This window comes from Vigna unguiculata, chromosome 2 (assembly GCF_037176805.1).
Source record: "Vigna unguiculata cultivar grain cowpea cultivar isolate G323 ecotype 2 chromosome 2, ASM3717680v1, whole genome shotgun sequence".
NCBI classification, from domain to species: domain Eukaryota; kingdom Viridiplantae; phylum Streptophyta; class Magnoliopsida; order Fabales; family Fabaceae; genus Vigna; species Vigna unguiculata.
This window is the reverse complement of record NC_140793.1, coordinates 35,621,802-35,636,925: the sequence shown is the minus strand read 5'-3', so window position 1 is coordinate 35,636,925 and position 15,124 is coordinate 35,621,802. Positions and strand designations below refer to the sequence as shown.

The 15,124-nt window shown below is 34.7% G+C and overlaps 2 protein-coding genes across 3 annotated transcripts; both read left to right on the top strand.

The window, feature by feature from the left end:
• Positions 1 to 2,430: 2,430 nt before the first annotated feature.
• Positions 2,431 to 3,847, top strand: LOC114166917 (uncharacterized). Its single transcript, XM_028051806.2, has 3 exons — positions 2,431 to 2,540; positions 2,603 to 2,860; positions 3,115 to 3,847. Exons 1-3 carry the CDS (start codon positions 2,431 to 2,433, stop codon positions 3,845 to 3,847), a joined length of 1,101 nt encoding a protein of 366 aa, XP_027907607.2.
• Positions 3,848 to 9,549: 5,702 nt separating this feature from the next.
• On the top strand, positions 9,550 to 14,362 carry LOC114170869 (protein PAM71, chloroplastic). Of its 2 annotated transcripts, XR_014987497.1 has the most exons (11): positions 9,550 to 10,119; positions 10,397 to 10,450; positions 10,527 to 10,588; positions 11,125 to 11,193; positions 11,674 to 11,725; positions 11,848 to 11,922; positions 12,089 to 12,218; positions 12,614 to 12,684; positions 13,060 to 13,133; positions 13,231 to 13,278; positions 14,066 to 14,362. XR_014987497.1 is itself a non-coding variant. In XM_028056314.2 (10 exons), exons 1-10 carry the CDS (start codon positions 9,679 to 9,681, stop codon positions 14,135 to 14,137), a joined length of 1,074 nt encoding a protein of 357 aa, XP_027912115.1. In that variant the 5' UTR covers positions 9,552 to 9,678; the 3' UTR covers positions 14,138 to 14,362. The 2 variants fall into 2 exon arrangements, 1 of the variants encoding a protein (XP_027912115.1); XM_028056314.2 differs by lacking the exon at positions 13,060 to 13,133 and having other exon boundaries at positions 9,552 to 10,119.
• Positions 14,363 to 15,124: the final 762 nt, after the last annotated feature.

Genomic DNA, 15,124 nt, shown 5'->3' with positions numbered 1-15,124 from the left:
GAAACTGGAAAATATTTTTCAAATTACTTCAAATTATACTATAAAAAAGTATTTGCAAATCTAAAATACATATTTTTTTTAATTGATCAATGTTGAAGTATATTTAATATTTAGATTATCTAATCTAAAAATTAGTGAAATGTTTCCTTTTTATTATGTATTTAAAATTCAATTGTGTTAAATATAAATTATCCAATCTGGAATGTTATAATTAATTTTTAATATTGTATAAGTGCTCAGCTGTTACAAATTACTCAATTTAAAGAGATATCTAAATTGTATAATTTAAACAGAATAATAAAGAATAAGTGTTGCTGTCACTCTTCTTGATCGATTCATCTGTGGATATTCTATATATAAATATGAATTATGTATAGAATGTTATAATAATTTTCAATACGAGGTGTGATAGATGTAAAATAACTAGTACAAAATACTTAATTTTTATAAAAATTACATAAAATTATCTTACAATATTATAATATTTTATTTGATTTTTAACTTCTTAAATCTTTAATTATAATGTTATTTATTTTAATTTTAATTTTAAACTAATTCTAATTTTTAATTAAAAATATTTAATAAAAATATCGAAGGTTATCTCCTACATCACAGGTATTGTTCTTTTTCTTGTTGGGGCAATAGAGTTAAAAGAAATGATGTCATATAATCTCAGTGATCAATAAAGTCATAAAAGACCTATAGAGTTGTGTGATTCTACATTCCTTATATGAAATCTAATACTATATACAATTGTGAACTAACAATTGAACTAATAAAGGGTAACTTTTTTAATATTTTAATCTTTCTAAATCATTTGCATTCAAATTTTTCTTTCTACAATAGGAAAAAATGACTACGTGTCATCATCTTCTCAGAATAAATAAATCAAAAACAAAACAATCTCACACATTTTGTTCTCACTCTCCGTATCCCACACAGAATATCATCTCTTTCAAACTTCTCTCTCTTTCTCAAACCTCTTTGGCTTCTTCTCTGTCTTCCTCAAACCTTTTCATTGTCTTCTTCTCTTTCTCAAACCTCTTCAGAGCTTCTTCTCTCTCTTTCTTAAACCTCATCAACTTCTTCCTCTGTTTCTGGATCACTCACACACAACACCATGGCGAACACCACATCTTCAGCTTCTTCTCAAGCTTCCTCTTTTCCCTACTTTTCTCACGCGCAAACAACACCTCTTCATCTTCCTCTTTTTCGCTTTTTCAAATGAGAATATCTGAATATATCATTTTGGCTTAAATAGTCTTTTGGTCCTAGTTTAGGACCACTTTTTTCACTTTGGTCCTACCTTTGAAAATGTTTTCAGTTTGGTCCTACTTTTCGTAATTTGTTTTCAATCAACTCCTTTTCGTTAACTCCGTCAAAATCGTTAACGGAACATTTAAGAAGCCTAAGTCCATGGCTGATTACAAATGGGAGGTGGGGACAACCTTTGTGGACAAGGAACAATTTGTTGATTGGGTACGAACGTATGCTGTTCATGCTGGTAGGAACTTGAAGTTTGAAAAAAATGACAAGGAAAGAGTGCGGGTGAGATGTTTAGGGGCGCAAGGAAAGTGCGAATGGTCCATTTATTGTGGATTTCTGATTTCCTGTCAAACATGGAAGCTTAGGAAAGTTCAAAACCGTCATAAGTGCAGCAGAGAATTTAGTATAAATTTGATGAATTCAAAATGGTTGAGTAAAACCTTAGACAACACATTAATAGAGAATCCTAATTTGAAGCTGGTTGATATACGTAATAAAGCTGCAAGGAAATGGAATACAAAGGTGTCAGTTTCAATGGCTCATAGGGCAAAGCAACTAGCAGCGAAGGTGGTTGAAGGATCTTTTAAAGATCAGTATAGAAGGATTTATGATTATGCTCATGAGATAATCAGATCAAATCCCGGATCTACAGTTAAAGTTAAAGTGGAAAATGTTAATGATGAGAAGATTTTCATGTGAATTTACACATGTCTAAAGGCATGCAAGGACAGCTTTGTCAGCTGTCGACCCATCATAGGCCTTGATGGTTGTTTTTTGAAAGGACAATATGGGGGTGAGCTACTCATTGCTGTAGGTCGTGACGCAAATGACCAAATGCTTCCTATAGCCTATGCAGTAGTTGAAGTTGAGAACAAAGACACATGGACCTAGTTTCTGGAGTTGCTGATTGAGGACCTGGGAGGTGATGATGTATGTAGGTTCTGCACATTTATGTCTGACCAGCAAAAGGTTATATGTTTCCATATTTTTTTGTGTTCATTGTTCTTCTATTTCTGTAATATGAAAACTAACTGACTAGTATATACACAGGGTTTGCTTCCTGCCATACAAGACCTACTGCCTGGCGCTGAGCAAAGGTTTTGTATGCACCATTTGTACAGAAATTTCAGAAAGAAGTTTGGAAGCAAGCAACTAAAAAGCTTGATGTGGAAGGCTGCAACCTGCACGCACCCAAGAGCATGGGAAAGAGAAATGCATAACATTAAAGAAGTGAACGAGGAAGCATTCAAATATCTAATAGCAATACCACCAAGGTTAGTTAGCAATATCACTGATTCTCCACATTAACAATGGATTAACAAATTTGTATTGGCAGATATTGGTCCAGGTCTAGGTTTACCATGCAAGCCACATGTGACACGTTGGTAAACAACATGAGTGAAGCCTTCAACAGCGTAATTGTGGATGCAAGGTCCAAGCCAATCATCTCAATGCTGGAAGACATCCGTTTGTATATTATGAAAAGGTGGTCCAAGAATAGATCCAAGGTGCAGAAGTACGAGGGAGATATATGCCCTAAAATACGCGCCAGATTGTCCAAAGAATCTGAACAAACTAAGTATTGGATACCAAGGTACTTTCGAATCTGGTCCTACTTTAGGTTTAAAATTTGTCAATTTGGTCCTAGTTTAAGGTTAAGTTCTTTTCAATATGGTCCTAGTTTAGTTTTAAAAATTTTCAATTTGGTCCTAGTTTAAGGTTAAGTTCTTTTCAATATGGTCCTAGTTTAGGTTTAAAATTTTTCACTTTGGTCCTAGTTTAAGGTTAAGTTCTTTTCAATATGGTCCTAGTTTAGGTTTAAAATTTTTCACTTTGATCATCCTGCAGTTGGTCAGGTCAGAAGCTGTTTGAAGTTATGCATGTCTCATTAATTGGAGACAAGTTCACTGTCAACATAGAAAGCCAGGAATGCAGCTGCAGGAAATGGCTCATTAGTGGGATCCCATGCTGCCATGCAATTGCTGCACTGAACTTCCTCAACTTGAAGGCAAAAGATTACATTCCACATTGGTTCAGACGTACAACATATGAAGAGATATACAACTCCATAGTTCTTCCTGCCAATGGCCAACTTTTCTGGGAAACAACTGCCTTCCCTGATGTTCTACCACCACTTAAAAGAAGGCTGCCAGGGAGACCAAAGAAGAAGAGAAGGCTGGAAGCTTGGGAACTTACAAAAGATAACACTCAAATGAGGCCAGGTGGTTATAGAAAGAGATGTTCAGTTTGTCGTGCACTTGGGCACAAAAGGAACAATTGTCCAGCACTTCCTGTCCATGGCTGTGCAGAACGTCCCACTGAAGCTGCAGCAACACAACCAACTCAACCTACACAAAGTGAACCACAACCAACTCAACCCACACAAAGTGAACCACCACCAAGTCAACCACCTGCAACACCCACTCCACCTGCAGCATCAACCCCACCAATTGCAGCACCAACCCCACCAGCACCAGGACCACCACCCAACACTGCAGTACAACAGCCAAGCCAACCATCTTATGGAATTAGAAAGATGAGGCCAAAAATGCAAATAAGAAGGCCACCACGTCCATCATGAGATTAATGAATGTATTTTGGGAGAGGGAATATTTTGTTATGTATTGTCAATGTGATAATTGGAAATGATGATGTACTTTAACAATTTCTGGATTTTGATCACTGATATTTTGATGGAATGTTTAAAAGCCTTAATTAGTAATGCATTATGATTTGCACTTTTCAGAATTTTATCAACTTTTCAGAATTGTTCGTTCCTCAGTTCATTGAAATTAAACTATTTTCAACAGCTCAGAATATGTAATTAGAGATAAAGGAATATCATTCATTCATTGAAGTAATTATTCAACATAGTCAACGACAATTACAACCCATAAAACTAACTACAATCATTACAATAAGAACACCTATCACAGCTAATGACAGTTGCATCCGTTTTCTCCAAACAGTCAATGCATTTTCAATATAAGCAATCTTCTGCCTTTGCCTAGCGATAATGGCATCTCGCTCATCAGCACCCTCTTCGTAACACCACTTGAAAAAGTTGCATCCCAACACATCTTCACCACATCTCTGCAACAAAAAAAAACCATGAAGATGAAAGTGAAAGACTGAAAGTGATAGAAACACCCAAACTCGAACAGTGGAAAACAAACCTTAAAGTTCGCACAGCCCCAAAATTGTTTACCCAAATTCTTTGTAGTTCTAGCTGTGCACACCACTGCAATGTCTCCGCAATCGCAAATTGGGGGTGACCCTGAAACCCTAGAACCACCATGGCAGGAATTGCAACTTCGATGAACCCAGCTGTTGCAAGAAGACGAAGATGCCCCACGAGACATTGGTTTTCAGCTGAAATGGAACCCTAAACTACAATGAACACATAAACCCTAAAATTCAATTTAAAATCTGGGCAATGACAGTGCAAACGTCCAACTCACTGAACAGTATCCACGTCACAATGCAAAAACCACGCTGGCACTGTTCCGTTAACGATTTTGACGGAGTTAACGAAAAGGAGTTTATTGAAAACAAATTACGAAAAGTAGGACCAAACTGAAAACATTTTCAAAGGTAGGACCAAAGTGAAAAAAGTGGTCCTAAACTAGGACCAAAAGACCATTTATGCCTATCATTTTTTTTAAACAGATCTGATGATGTTGTATCTTTTTTTTTGCAAGTGTTACCACCTTTCTCAAGCAAGCATCTCATTTTCTTCTTATATTTTGTCAGATCTAACTTTTTTATGCGTTTTTTTACAGGTAAGAACCCAGAAGTCGATTTTATTTTGAGTTTCTCAAGCGAACAAACTGATTGACACATTTTTAAAAGTGAGTACCAAACTGACACATATGAAGAGAGTGAGTATTACCTGACTAATTAAACATTACATTTATATGCACAATCTATCATTTGTAACTTTATATCGTTTACTCTTCACATTTTTTGTATCGTCTAATGTTTGTATCTTTATTAAGTCTACTCAACAATTTCTATATCGTCAATCATTTTTATTATTAGAGAAACAACTATTATATTTTTCTACACTTTTTACTCAATATTTCATTCAAAATTAAATTTGATTTCTTAATTTTAATTATCTAAATCTTAATATATTATTTAAAATAGTTATATATAATACATTTTATTAAAAATATATATAAATGACTTAAATACATTTTTATTATAAAATCAATTAAAATATTATTATTGAATTTTATAAAATAAAATTTATATTAAATTTAATTATACTTTTATAATTTCAAATTAATTTAATAAATATACCATAATTTTTAATTTTAAAATTCGATATCCCGTTTATAAAATTGATCAATAGAGTTAAATATTTCACTCAACTTCTTCTCTCTCGTTTGCTGGTATGAGATTCGTGTGGTAGTGTTGATACCAATTTCAGAAACGGTTACAGGCCTTTATGTGTGACCAATGCAGAAACTGAAAAAGAGTATAATAATGAACCATGAATATATCATGGCTATTTCTACGGAAGAAACAAATCAACTAAGAATCCCTGAAGAATAGGTTTATGTAAAAAAAGGACAAACAACTGATTATAAATTTGAATGAGTGATTACATGAATCACACCAATAACAATAAAAAGCGCGTATGTGGGGAATAGTGTAGAGTTTTCAATCTGGTGTTCAACTGGAAGCGCTCTGTTTGAACTTGGTGCCTGTGTTTCGTAGTCGAAGGTAAGTTTTATAATCCATTTTTGGAAGAATAGTTGTTACTCTAATTTGGAGTGTGTTCCCTGTTTGTGCAGATTTCGGTGGATCTGGCGTTTGCTGTGGATTTCGGAGTGTTGACACAAGTGGAGATCGCTCATGGTCTTATACCAAATAATATTATTCACATGAAATGATTCATAAGTTACATATCCATTTAAAATACTTATCATTCATTTACTTTCATAATCAAAATAAATACATCAAGAAACAACACACGGATTCAATTAAAATTATCTATATATAGGGTTTAATTTCGTTAAAATTTAATTTTCATGATTATTTCTTTTTCAAATAAAAGATGTTTTGAAACTCTAAAATATTTTTCAAATTACTTCACATTATACAATAAAAAGAGTATTTCCAAATCCAAAATACATATTTTTACTTTTAGATTGAAGAATGTTGAAGTATATTTAAATTACTATTATAAATTACTCAATTTAAAAAATATCTAAATTGTATAATTTAAACATGATTAAAAAGAATAAGTGTTGCTCACACTCTTGATTGAATTATTTGAAGAGATTGTATATAAATATGAATTATGCAATATAGAATGTTATAATTAATTTTCAATACGTGCGTTAGATGTAAATTACTAGTACAAATTAATTAATTTTAAAAAATCTAAATTGCATAATTTAAATATGATTAAAAGAATAAATGTTGCTCGTATCTTGCTCGAATCATTTGAAAACAAAACACAAAAGCAAAAAAAAAAACTTGCTTAGTAGTTAACTTCAATTTCTACAAAATATTTACCTCTAAATACACTTTTTTTTTCGAACCCAATATTCAAAGTAAAAAAAGAAAGTGATGACTTAGATGGAGAACATTACATTAAAAGAATTTTTTTAATAGAGATAACAAATGAAGTAGTGTTTTGAATATGTTTCAATTTTGATAAGAAATCTCCTCATTCATTTGTTCTTGATAATTAAGTAATTTTTAAGACATAAATCTGATTATTTTGACTATTTTATATAATTATTTAATCTTTATTCAATTGTTATTTAACATTTTATTATTATTATTATTATTATTATTATTATTATTATTTATTGATATTTGATACAGGAAAAAATATATCCGCATAATTCTTAATAATATCATATATTTCTTCAATGCAATTTTTTCTTTTTGTCAACAAATTATTATTTAATTAATAGGCGAAACAATAAATTACCTCAATGGGAATATATCTGAATAAGAACTTGAATGAGACCAAAATTTCACACTTGATAAGACACAAGTACGAGGATAAATTTTTAATTGAAAAATACGTATAAAATGGTGTAACGTCCTATTTAATTATTAAGCGAAATTAAAGGAAAACGTCACACAATATAAGTACAGTAGCGTAGTCCCGGGGGCTTTAACACAACCCCAACAAAACTCGGGCACACCACGATGCCAAAGGAAAGCTGAATACGAATACGACATAGAGTGTAGCGTAGAAATACAGGAAGAGATACATGGGCCATAGCCTTAAATAAAACACAAAGAAAACTCCAACCCAGATGGCTGAGCAGCGGAATCACCATTCGCTTGTTGACCATGAGAACCTCGCCCATCTGCTCCCATCAACCAAGTTGATGATCATCGCAAGGAAAAACAGCCACATACAACACAACCATGCAACGAAACGGGTAAGCTGAAGCCAACAACATATTCATCATGCAATCAAATATATTTTCATCATCTCATATCCACATAGCAACCAAACATGTTATGACTCTTCATTCAATACACTACGACTCGACTCAACTCATCCGGATACGTATAACTTAGTCGGATTCAACGGATGCTTGCACTTGTGGTGGATATCTCTGCTCGACCCTGAGCTGCTCGATCCCTGAGCTATGTAATACAAGTGTTACGATGAATCAAAATCTCTCCCACCACAAGGTTAGCCCTTAATGAATTTCAGGCCTCCTGCTACTCTCACCACAGGAGTCAGTCCGCTCTAAGTGAGACTAACTGGCCCCTTAGAGTGTCAGGATACAGTCCTTACCTTGAATCCTTACTTAGTTATACAGATGGGGCACCACCATGGACACCCACTAACAGGGGCCATGGGATTACGTCCCGACCACTGAAGCGCAACCCCGAAAGTCTCACCTAGAGACCCCAAGGACTTATGCACTGACACATACAGGACACAACCGCACAACCAAAATGATATTCACTACGCATGTATATGTTAATTGTACCGACCTTTAAGTCTACGCCTTTCATGTTCCAGGCTCAACACATTTCATCTCATCATGAACCATTCATGTACCAAGGACTTCCAATTCGTATCGTTATCATGCCTCTTTCATACCAACCCTTTCAATACAATCTCATGCAAAACTCATGTCAACCCTTTATACATAATTCACAACTTGCATTTCTCTATCATACTCACACATACCAAGCCTTTAACACAGATACTCAAAACCAAGCCAACATTATCCATACAAAACCAAGAAAAACCTCCCACATTACACTGTCTCGCCCAGCACCTTGCTTAGGCTGGAGGGTCTCGCTCAGGCGAGACGTGTTCGCTCAGGCGAGCCTCCCCCTCGCCTAGGCGAAAGCATAAAATCAGGAGCATGAGCAACGCGGAGCGAGATCCCTCTCGCCTGGGCGAGTTGCCTGCTCGCTCAAAAGTTGAGCGAGTCGCCTGGGCGACTTTTCGTGCAGAGGCCCTAGGCTAGCTCCCTGTTTCATCTCGCCTAGGCGAGATTGACTCGCTTGGGCGAGATTAGCAGGTCTCGCCACTGTCCCCCACTGCCACAGCCATGTTTTCCGACCAAACAATACATGCAAAGTACTTTCACACATCCAATCGACAGATCCAGCCATACAATCAACAAATAACGCATAACAGTTCCAAAAAGACTCGAAACTAGAACCCTAACTTCCCGTACCTGGAAAAAGGCTAACAGTTGGGTTTTTGGGCACGAACAAGGACCACAACAGCTCCTAGAGCCCGATTCGCAACTGGAACAGTGGATGAAACGAGATTATAAAAGAGTCTCCACTATTATTGTGAAAGCTATACGAAACAGAGGCGGTAAGGGTTAAAGGTACTTATGTGAGCAGAACAAGGGCCAAGCCAAGCGTGAATCTGAAGAACGTCGGAACCCTAGCAGAAGTGAAAGGCGGCTGCGGCTCTAAGACAAGGACAACAGCTTTTTCTGAAATGGTAAAGAATACTAGGTTTAGGGCAGACCTAAAGACTATATATGTTGGGCCAGCCTTAGGCCCACTTACAAGGGCAACCCACTAACTTTAGGGCAGAAAAGCTAAAAGATTTTTAATGGGCCTTACAGATGGTTTATCCAGTACTTGCTTGCCCCACTGCCCTCAGTTTTGGAGGTTGAATTTCAATATAACAAAGGGCAAAATTGGCATTTAAAAAAAGGGGGGTGTAGTACGTGGGCGCATCCAAACAACTGTATAAATAAGAATCAAGTTGGGTTCCGATGGAGCCCAATAAAGTGTGTAGAAATCGGTGAGGGCACTGACGGTTACTTTAGAAGAGAATCAAGTTGGAAAAAAAAAAATCATAAGCAGGGGCAGTTGGTTGGTGAATGGTGGCGCGGGGCTTATCGTTATCGAAGCCAGAAGCTGAGCGAACCGCCACAGAAATTCGAAATGCACTCTCTCTCTCACACACACCCCTTCCTACGCTCGCATTCACTCTCTTCCTTCACCTCATCTTCTTTTCTTCTCCTTCTTCCTCCTTCCACTCTTCGCAGCTCTAAGAGGTTGCGATCCTCGCCCTTCGCCACCTCTTCCCCAATTCACCCAAATGGAACCAAATTCCCAACGCAGGGACTCTCTCATTCTTGCAAGAATTCCAAGAATTCCAAGAATTCACCTGAATCACTCGCTCGCATCTCCAATTGGAAATTCCCCTTGGCTCCAATTGCTCATTCTAATTTCTCCGTTAGGCTTCTCAAGTTTATGATGCTCTTCGGCTTCTTCACACTTAAACACTCTTATCCCGCTCATGCTGCCTCCGACTTTTTCAATGCTTTCAGTTTATCTCCTGCATTTGGGGATTTTGATGACATAAGCACAGGTTTTGCTTCAGTTAGGAAAATCTCCCTGCCACTTTTCTAATTCCAATGTTTTACAGAAAACGAGCATAATTTGAAGTAATGCAAATCGTTGCTGTTGACAGTGGAACATGCAGTTTTTCGTTTCTCTTATTCGACATTAATTGTTACTTGCTTTTTTGCTACCAGTTACAGATTTACGCTGTACTCTGTTATTTTTGTTTTTCACCATTAAGTAAAATGATTAAGTTTACTTGGATTATGTTGCTCAAAGACTAATGTACTTTTTATTCTTTTATGCCTTTTCACAGGCGTTTCTGCTGATATTTTTCTCTGAACTTGGAGATAAGACCTTCTTCATTGCAGTAAGTGCACAGAAATCGTCAATGATACGACCCGACCCGGGTGATTTGGGAATTTGATGTTGTAATTTGTATGCAGGCCCTGCTTGCAGCTAGGAATACAGCTGGTGTTGTTTTTATTGGGACGTTTAGCGCACTTGCGTATGTTTTATCGTTTCATGGTGATTTAGATTTCCTTGTTTATTTTTGTCTTCATTGTTGGCGTTTTTTTGGATAGTATAATTTTTATACATAATAATAATTTTATCAACTAATAAAATATCAATATGACTTGTTACGTAATTTTTATACAAGTCAATGAACTTTTCATACGGTTAATTTGTGGTTAGATTTTCACCGCCAATACATTCTAATTAAACTGTTTTACTCACCATGCTTACACGTTCACGTAAACAACTATGATGAAAATATTTTCACATCATAGAACAATCAAAATCCTGGAGGGAGTTGGCTTGTGAACAATATTAGATGACTTTAAAAGGTTTTTCAAATACCTTCTGAAATGGGAAGGCAGAGTGGTGTATTTGTACAGAATTCTTCAAGCTTATGTTTCTGTCTAGAAGTCAAATAATCGAATAAAAAAGTACAGAGTGACACTTATAAATGCCAAATATTCTAGATGATGCATGCACGTGTCTTCAAATTATTAATATTTAGTATTTATTTGCTATTGACAGGGCAATGACTCTGATATCTGTTGTCCTTGGGAGAACTTTTCATTATGTTGATGAAATCTTGCCATTCAGGTTATTTTCTTTATTTCCTAGAAATATTTATGAACTGTAACTATAAAATGAGTTATATGACTTGGTCATACTGGAATAGTGAAAATAGCTCTAATCATTCTTCACATTCTACAAATAATAAATTATAGTTGCATGCGAAGTTTTATGTTGTTGATGATGAACATTGTACATGTTACGGTCTGAAAATACTTCACATTGTTGTTTTTCATCTTGTAGGAACCTTTTGCCAATCATGAATTGGTTTTTATCATAATATAATGTCTATTTTCTTTAGAATACTTTTAATAATTTGCCAAATAATTATTACTTTGTCATGCATACATCTCTTTAATTTGTTGAAAGTTCCTTGTTTTACATAAATGTCTATACTTGTCTTCTGTGCCTTCCTTTTGGGCTTGTGTCTTAAACCATGTAACGTGAAGGCATGATTTGACTATGAACTACTTTTCAAAAACTTCACCTCACGGGTTGCTTTTGCAGGTTTGGAGAAACGGATTTACCTATTGATGATATTGCTGCTGTTTGCCTTTTGGTAAATATCACCTTCCTGTTTAGTTATGTGCTAACAGAGTAACAGTGTTAGCCAGGGCAAAATGTTTAAACTTTTCTGTTTTTAAATTAACCCTCTCTTAAGTAATACTGAATTGACTTCAGGTGTACTTTGGGGTCTCTACCCTGCTGGATGCCTCATCTAGTAATGGCCAAAAATCAGATGAAGAGCAGAAGGAGGTAATATTTGGTATCTATTTATCTTCTATTGCAGCACAATGGGTTCGATGCATGAATTATCTCAGTTTTTAGTTCTTCAGTTTGAACTTTGAACTTGTTCACAGTGGTCGAGGTTCACAATATTTTATTGTGTTCCAGCAATTTAATGTTTGCTTTTGTTAGCCAGGCAGAGCTAGCAGTTTCTGAATTTTCTGGAAATGGTGCTGGAATACTATCTGCTGCTAGCACAGCTGCCAGTACTTTTCTCTTAGTTTTTGTCGCCGAATGGGGTGATAAGTCATTTTTCTCCACAATTGGTGAGTTCTAACGTTAGAATTATTGGTTTGAAAGTATACATGGAACACCTATACCTAGAACTAACGTTTTTGTCGTTATTAATATCAAACTTTTTATGATTTTGCTATTCCTTGGTCTGGAAGTATAGGAGACAAAAATCTTGATCTGAAATCCCTATTAAACAAACTGATGTACAAATAAATAAATATTGATATTGACAATTCTTGAAGCTAACTTATATGCTTTGACCGCAAGAAGTTGGATGTCAATTATTTTGGATCAGCCAATTTCAGTTAATATAATTTTCTTGTTGAATTTTCATTTGTTTCAAATACCCGTACTTGTTATCTTGCATCTCGTCATGCACTGAACTCAACTTCAGACAACCTGAATTGTTTTTCTCCCTACTTTTCAGCCCTTGCAGCAGCCTCTTCTCCCTTTGGAGTCATTGCTGGAGCACTGGCGGGTCATGGTGTTGCAACTTTGGTAACCCCTTCTTCAGTTATAAATCGAAGCAACTGCTAAATATGGGGATTTCCTTTTTCACTGTAACAGTAAATGTGCATTGTTTAACATAAACATAAAATATTTAGTTTAAGCTTCTGCAATGGTGCGTGAAAACTGGATTCACCCAAATCTCCAACTGAAGTGCAACAAAGAAAAAGGAAATGTATTGACAGCCAGGAAATGCAAGCATAATTAAAACAGACACTTTTGAGATGGCTCTTTTTGACAATTTATTTTAAAGCATCTTACTCCATAGTTTAAAGACAGCTAAGACACTAGTAAGCTATACTTTTGTTTCCTTCATAATCTATATTTAATATTCACAACAAGCTCAAAATTAATAAACAATAACAGCTCGTAAAGAAAGCACCGGAAATAAGGCTATGCTATCTGGAGAAGACCTTATATTTTGGAAGAGTCTAATTCATGTAATTTATATTGCTTCAGACTGTTTTTTTCTTTTGTTTCACATGATTGTAAATAACTTTAGGCTCTTATATCCTCAAATTTTTCTTTTATATGCAGCTAGCTGTACTCGGGGGCTCTTTACTTGGAACGTATTTATCAGAGAAGGTAACTTCTTGTGTATAGCTTGCATTCCTGATATTCTGCATTTAGTTGGTTCTAAACTCATGGTTCTCCCTGTTAAGCAAGAGAACCAGATTTACTTGGAACCAGATTTAGTTGGTTCTAAACTCAATGGTTCTACACATGCTATCATCTGAAGTAGATAATTAACCAACCAAATGAGTAATGATCTTTAAAATGATTTACTTAAATTACTAGTTATAGAATCTGGTTCGTGGAGATCCTGTGTTGATAATTTTCTGCCCTGGAATTCCCCCACTCCATCATAAAAATATATGATTGCTGTGAATAGTAGCAACATGTTAGACGATCCTCGAACCTTATTGGGAACGAACATGTTCTTTCACCTGGATAACATATGGCAAACTGTAGTCTTCCCCTCCTGGTTTGGTAATAAAGAGCAATGAGCATCTTGTTTAAGTATAAGAAAAATGCTTTTGTTTTCTAACCACGCATTGTGGTAGTGCACCTCAATTGAAGCCCGGACCTAAACTTGTGTTTCTGTTTCGGAATATTTCCATTTGAAAATACTACAACACAATTTCCAATATGCACTTTTGAACATGTTAACTATTATTAGCATCAATACTATTGAAAATCACATATTTTGGTGAGTGAATCGTATTCCTGATTGCATGAATCTTTCTTCTGTTTGTATAGTTTTCAATAAATTATAGTAAATACAATGAGTGCTAGAAAAAGTGTGGGTGGTGTGCTTCTCATACCTTTATGCTTCTGTAAACTAAAAACAATATTTTCAATGATTTTGAAGGTTATTTCCTACATCGGAGGTGTTCTCTTTCTCGTCTTTGCTGCAGTAACCTTATATGAAATTGTGCAATAGGGGTTAAAAGAAATGCGATATAATCTCAGTGCAAAGTGATCAGTAACGTAATGAAAGATCTCTAGAGTTGTATGATTCTTTACTCCATTAAGTTTTATTACTAGGGCCTCGAGAAGGGAAAAATATGTATTTTTTTTTTTTTTTGCTGAAAAGAATGTATAATACTAAAACCTGTTTGTAGGAATAGCTCATTGCCTTTCAATGCGATGCTTATAAATTATGCCATGCTAGTCATTAAGAATTTGTAATTTTATTTTAAAGAAAAAAATTAATTACATAAATTATGTGAAATATTATTATTTAATTATTGATAATTGATCGCTTTATTATATCAGTGTTTGTTGATGCACACAAATAAATTGAAATTTAATCAAAGAAAGATTTGTTATTATTTGTAACCAAAACTATAAATTAAAATATAAAATACAGGTATTTTTAAGCATTAAATTTTGAAAAAAATGAAATTAGTTTTTTTGTTACATAAACTGAGTTTAATTGATGGAATATTTTGATAATAAGTTACAAATATATGTCGTTATATTTTATCTGAAGCTGTGTATTATTGCAAAGATACTTCATTATGACACTTCATTGAAGACTTACCATATTATTGAGGGTTTTATTGTAGGGAGGACAACCAAATACGGGTTGGGACAACGCATTTGTCCCATTAACATAAAAAAAAAATTAAAGATCACGTATCTGAGTTAATCTTTAGATTAATAGAAATAATGAAATTTATATTTTCGACATTTAGTCTTAAGATATTTAAGCTGATTCTAAATACACTGATTATATAAGGAAGTTAACTGTCAAATTAGTTACTACAGTGGCAACACTTGCCAAAATTTTAGAATTGAAATTGTTAGTTTAATTACTATTTCTATGATCCAAAATTAAAGAAATTATTTAATGGGTCTGGAAGAATTGGATAACTTTACTTGAATTTGGATTACCTTTACTGTAAATTAAACAAAATCGAGACTA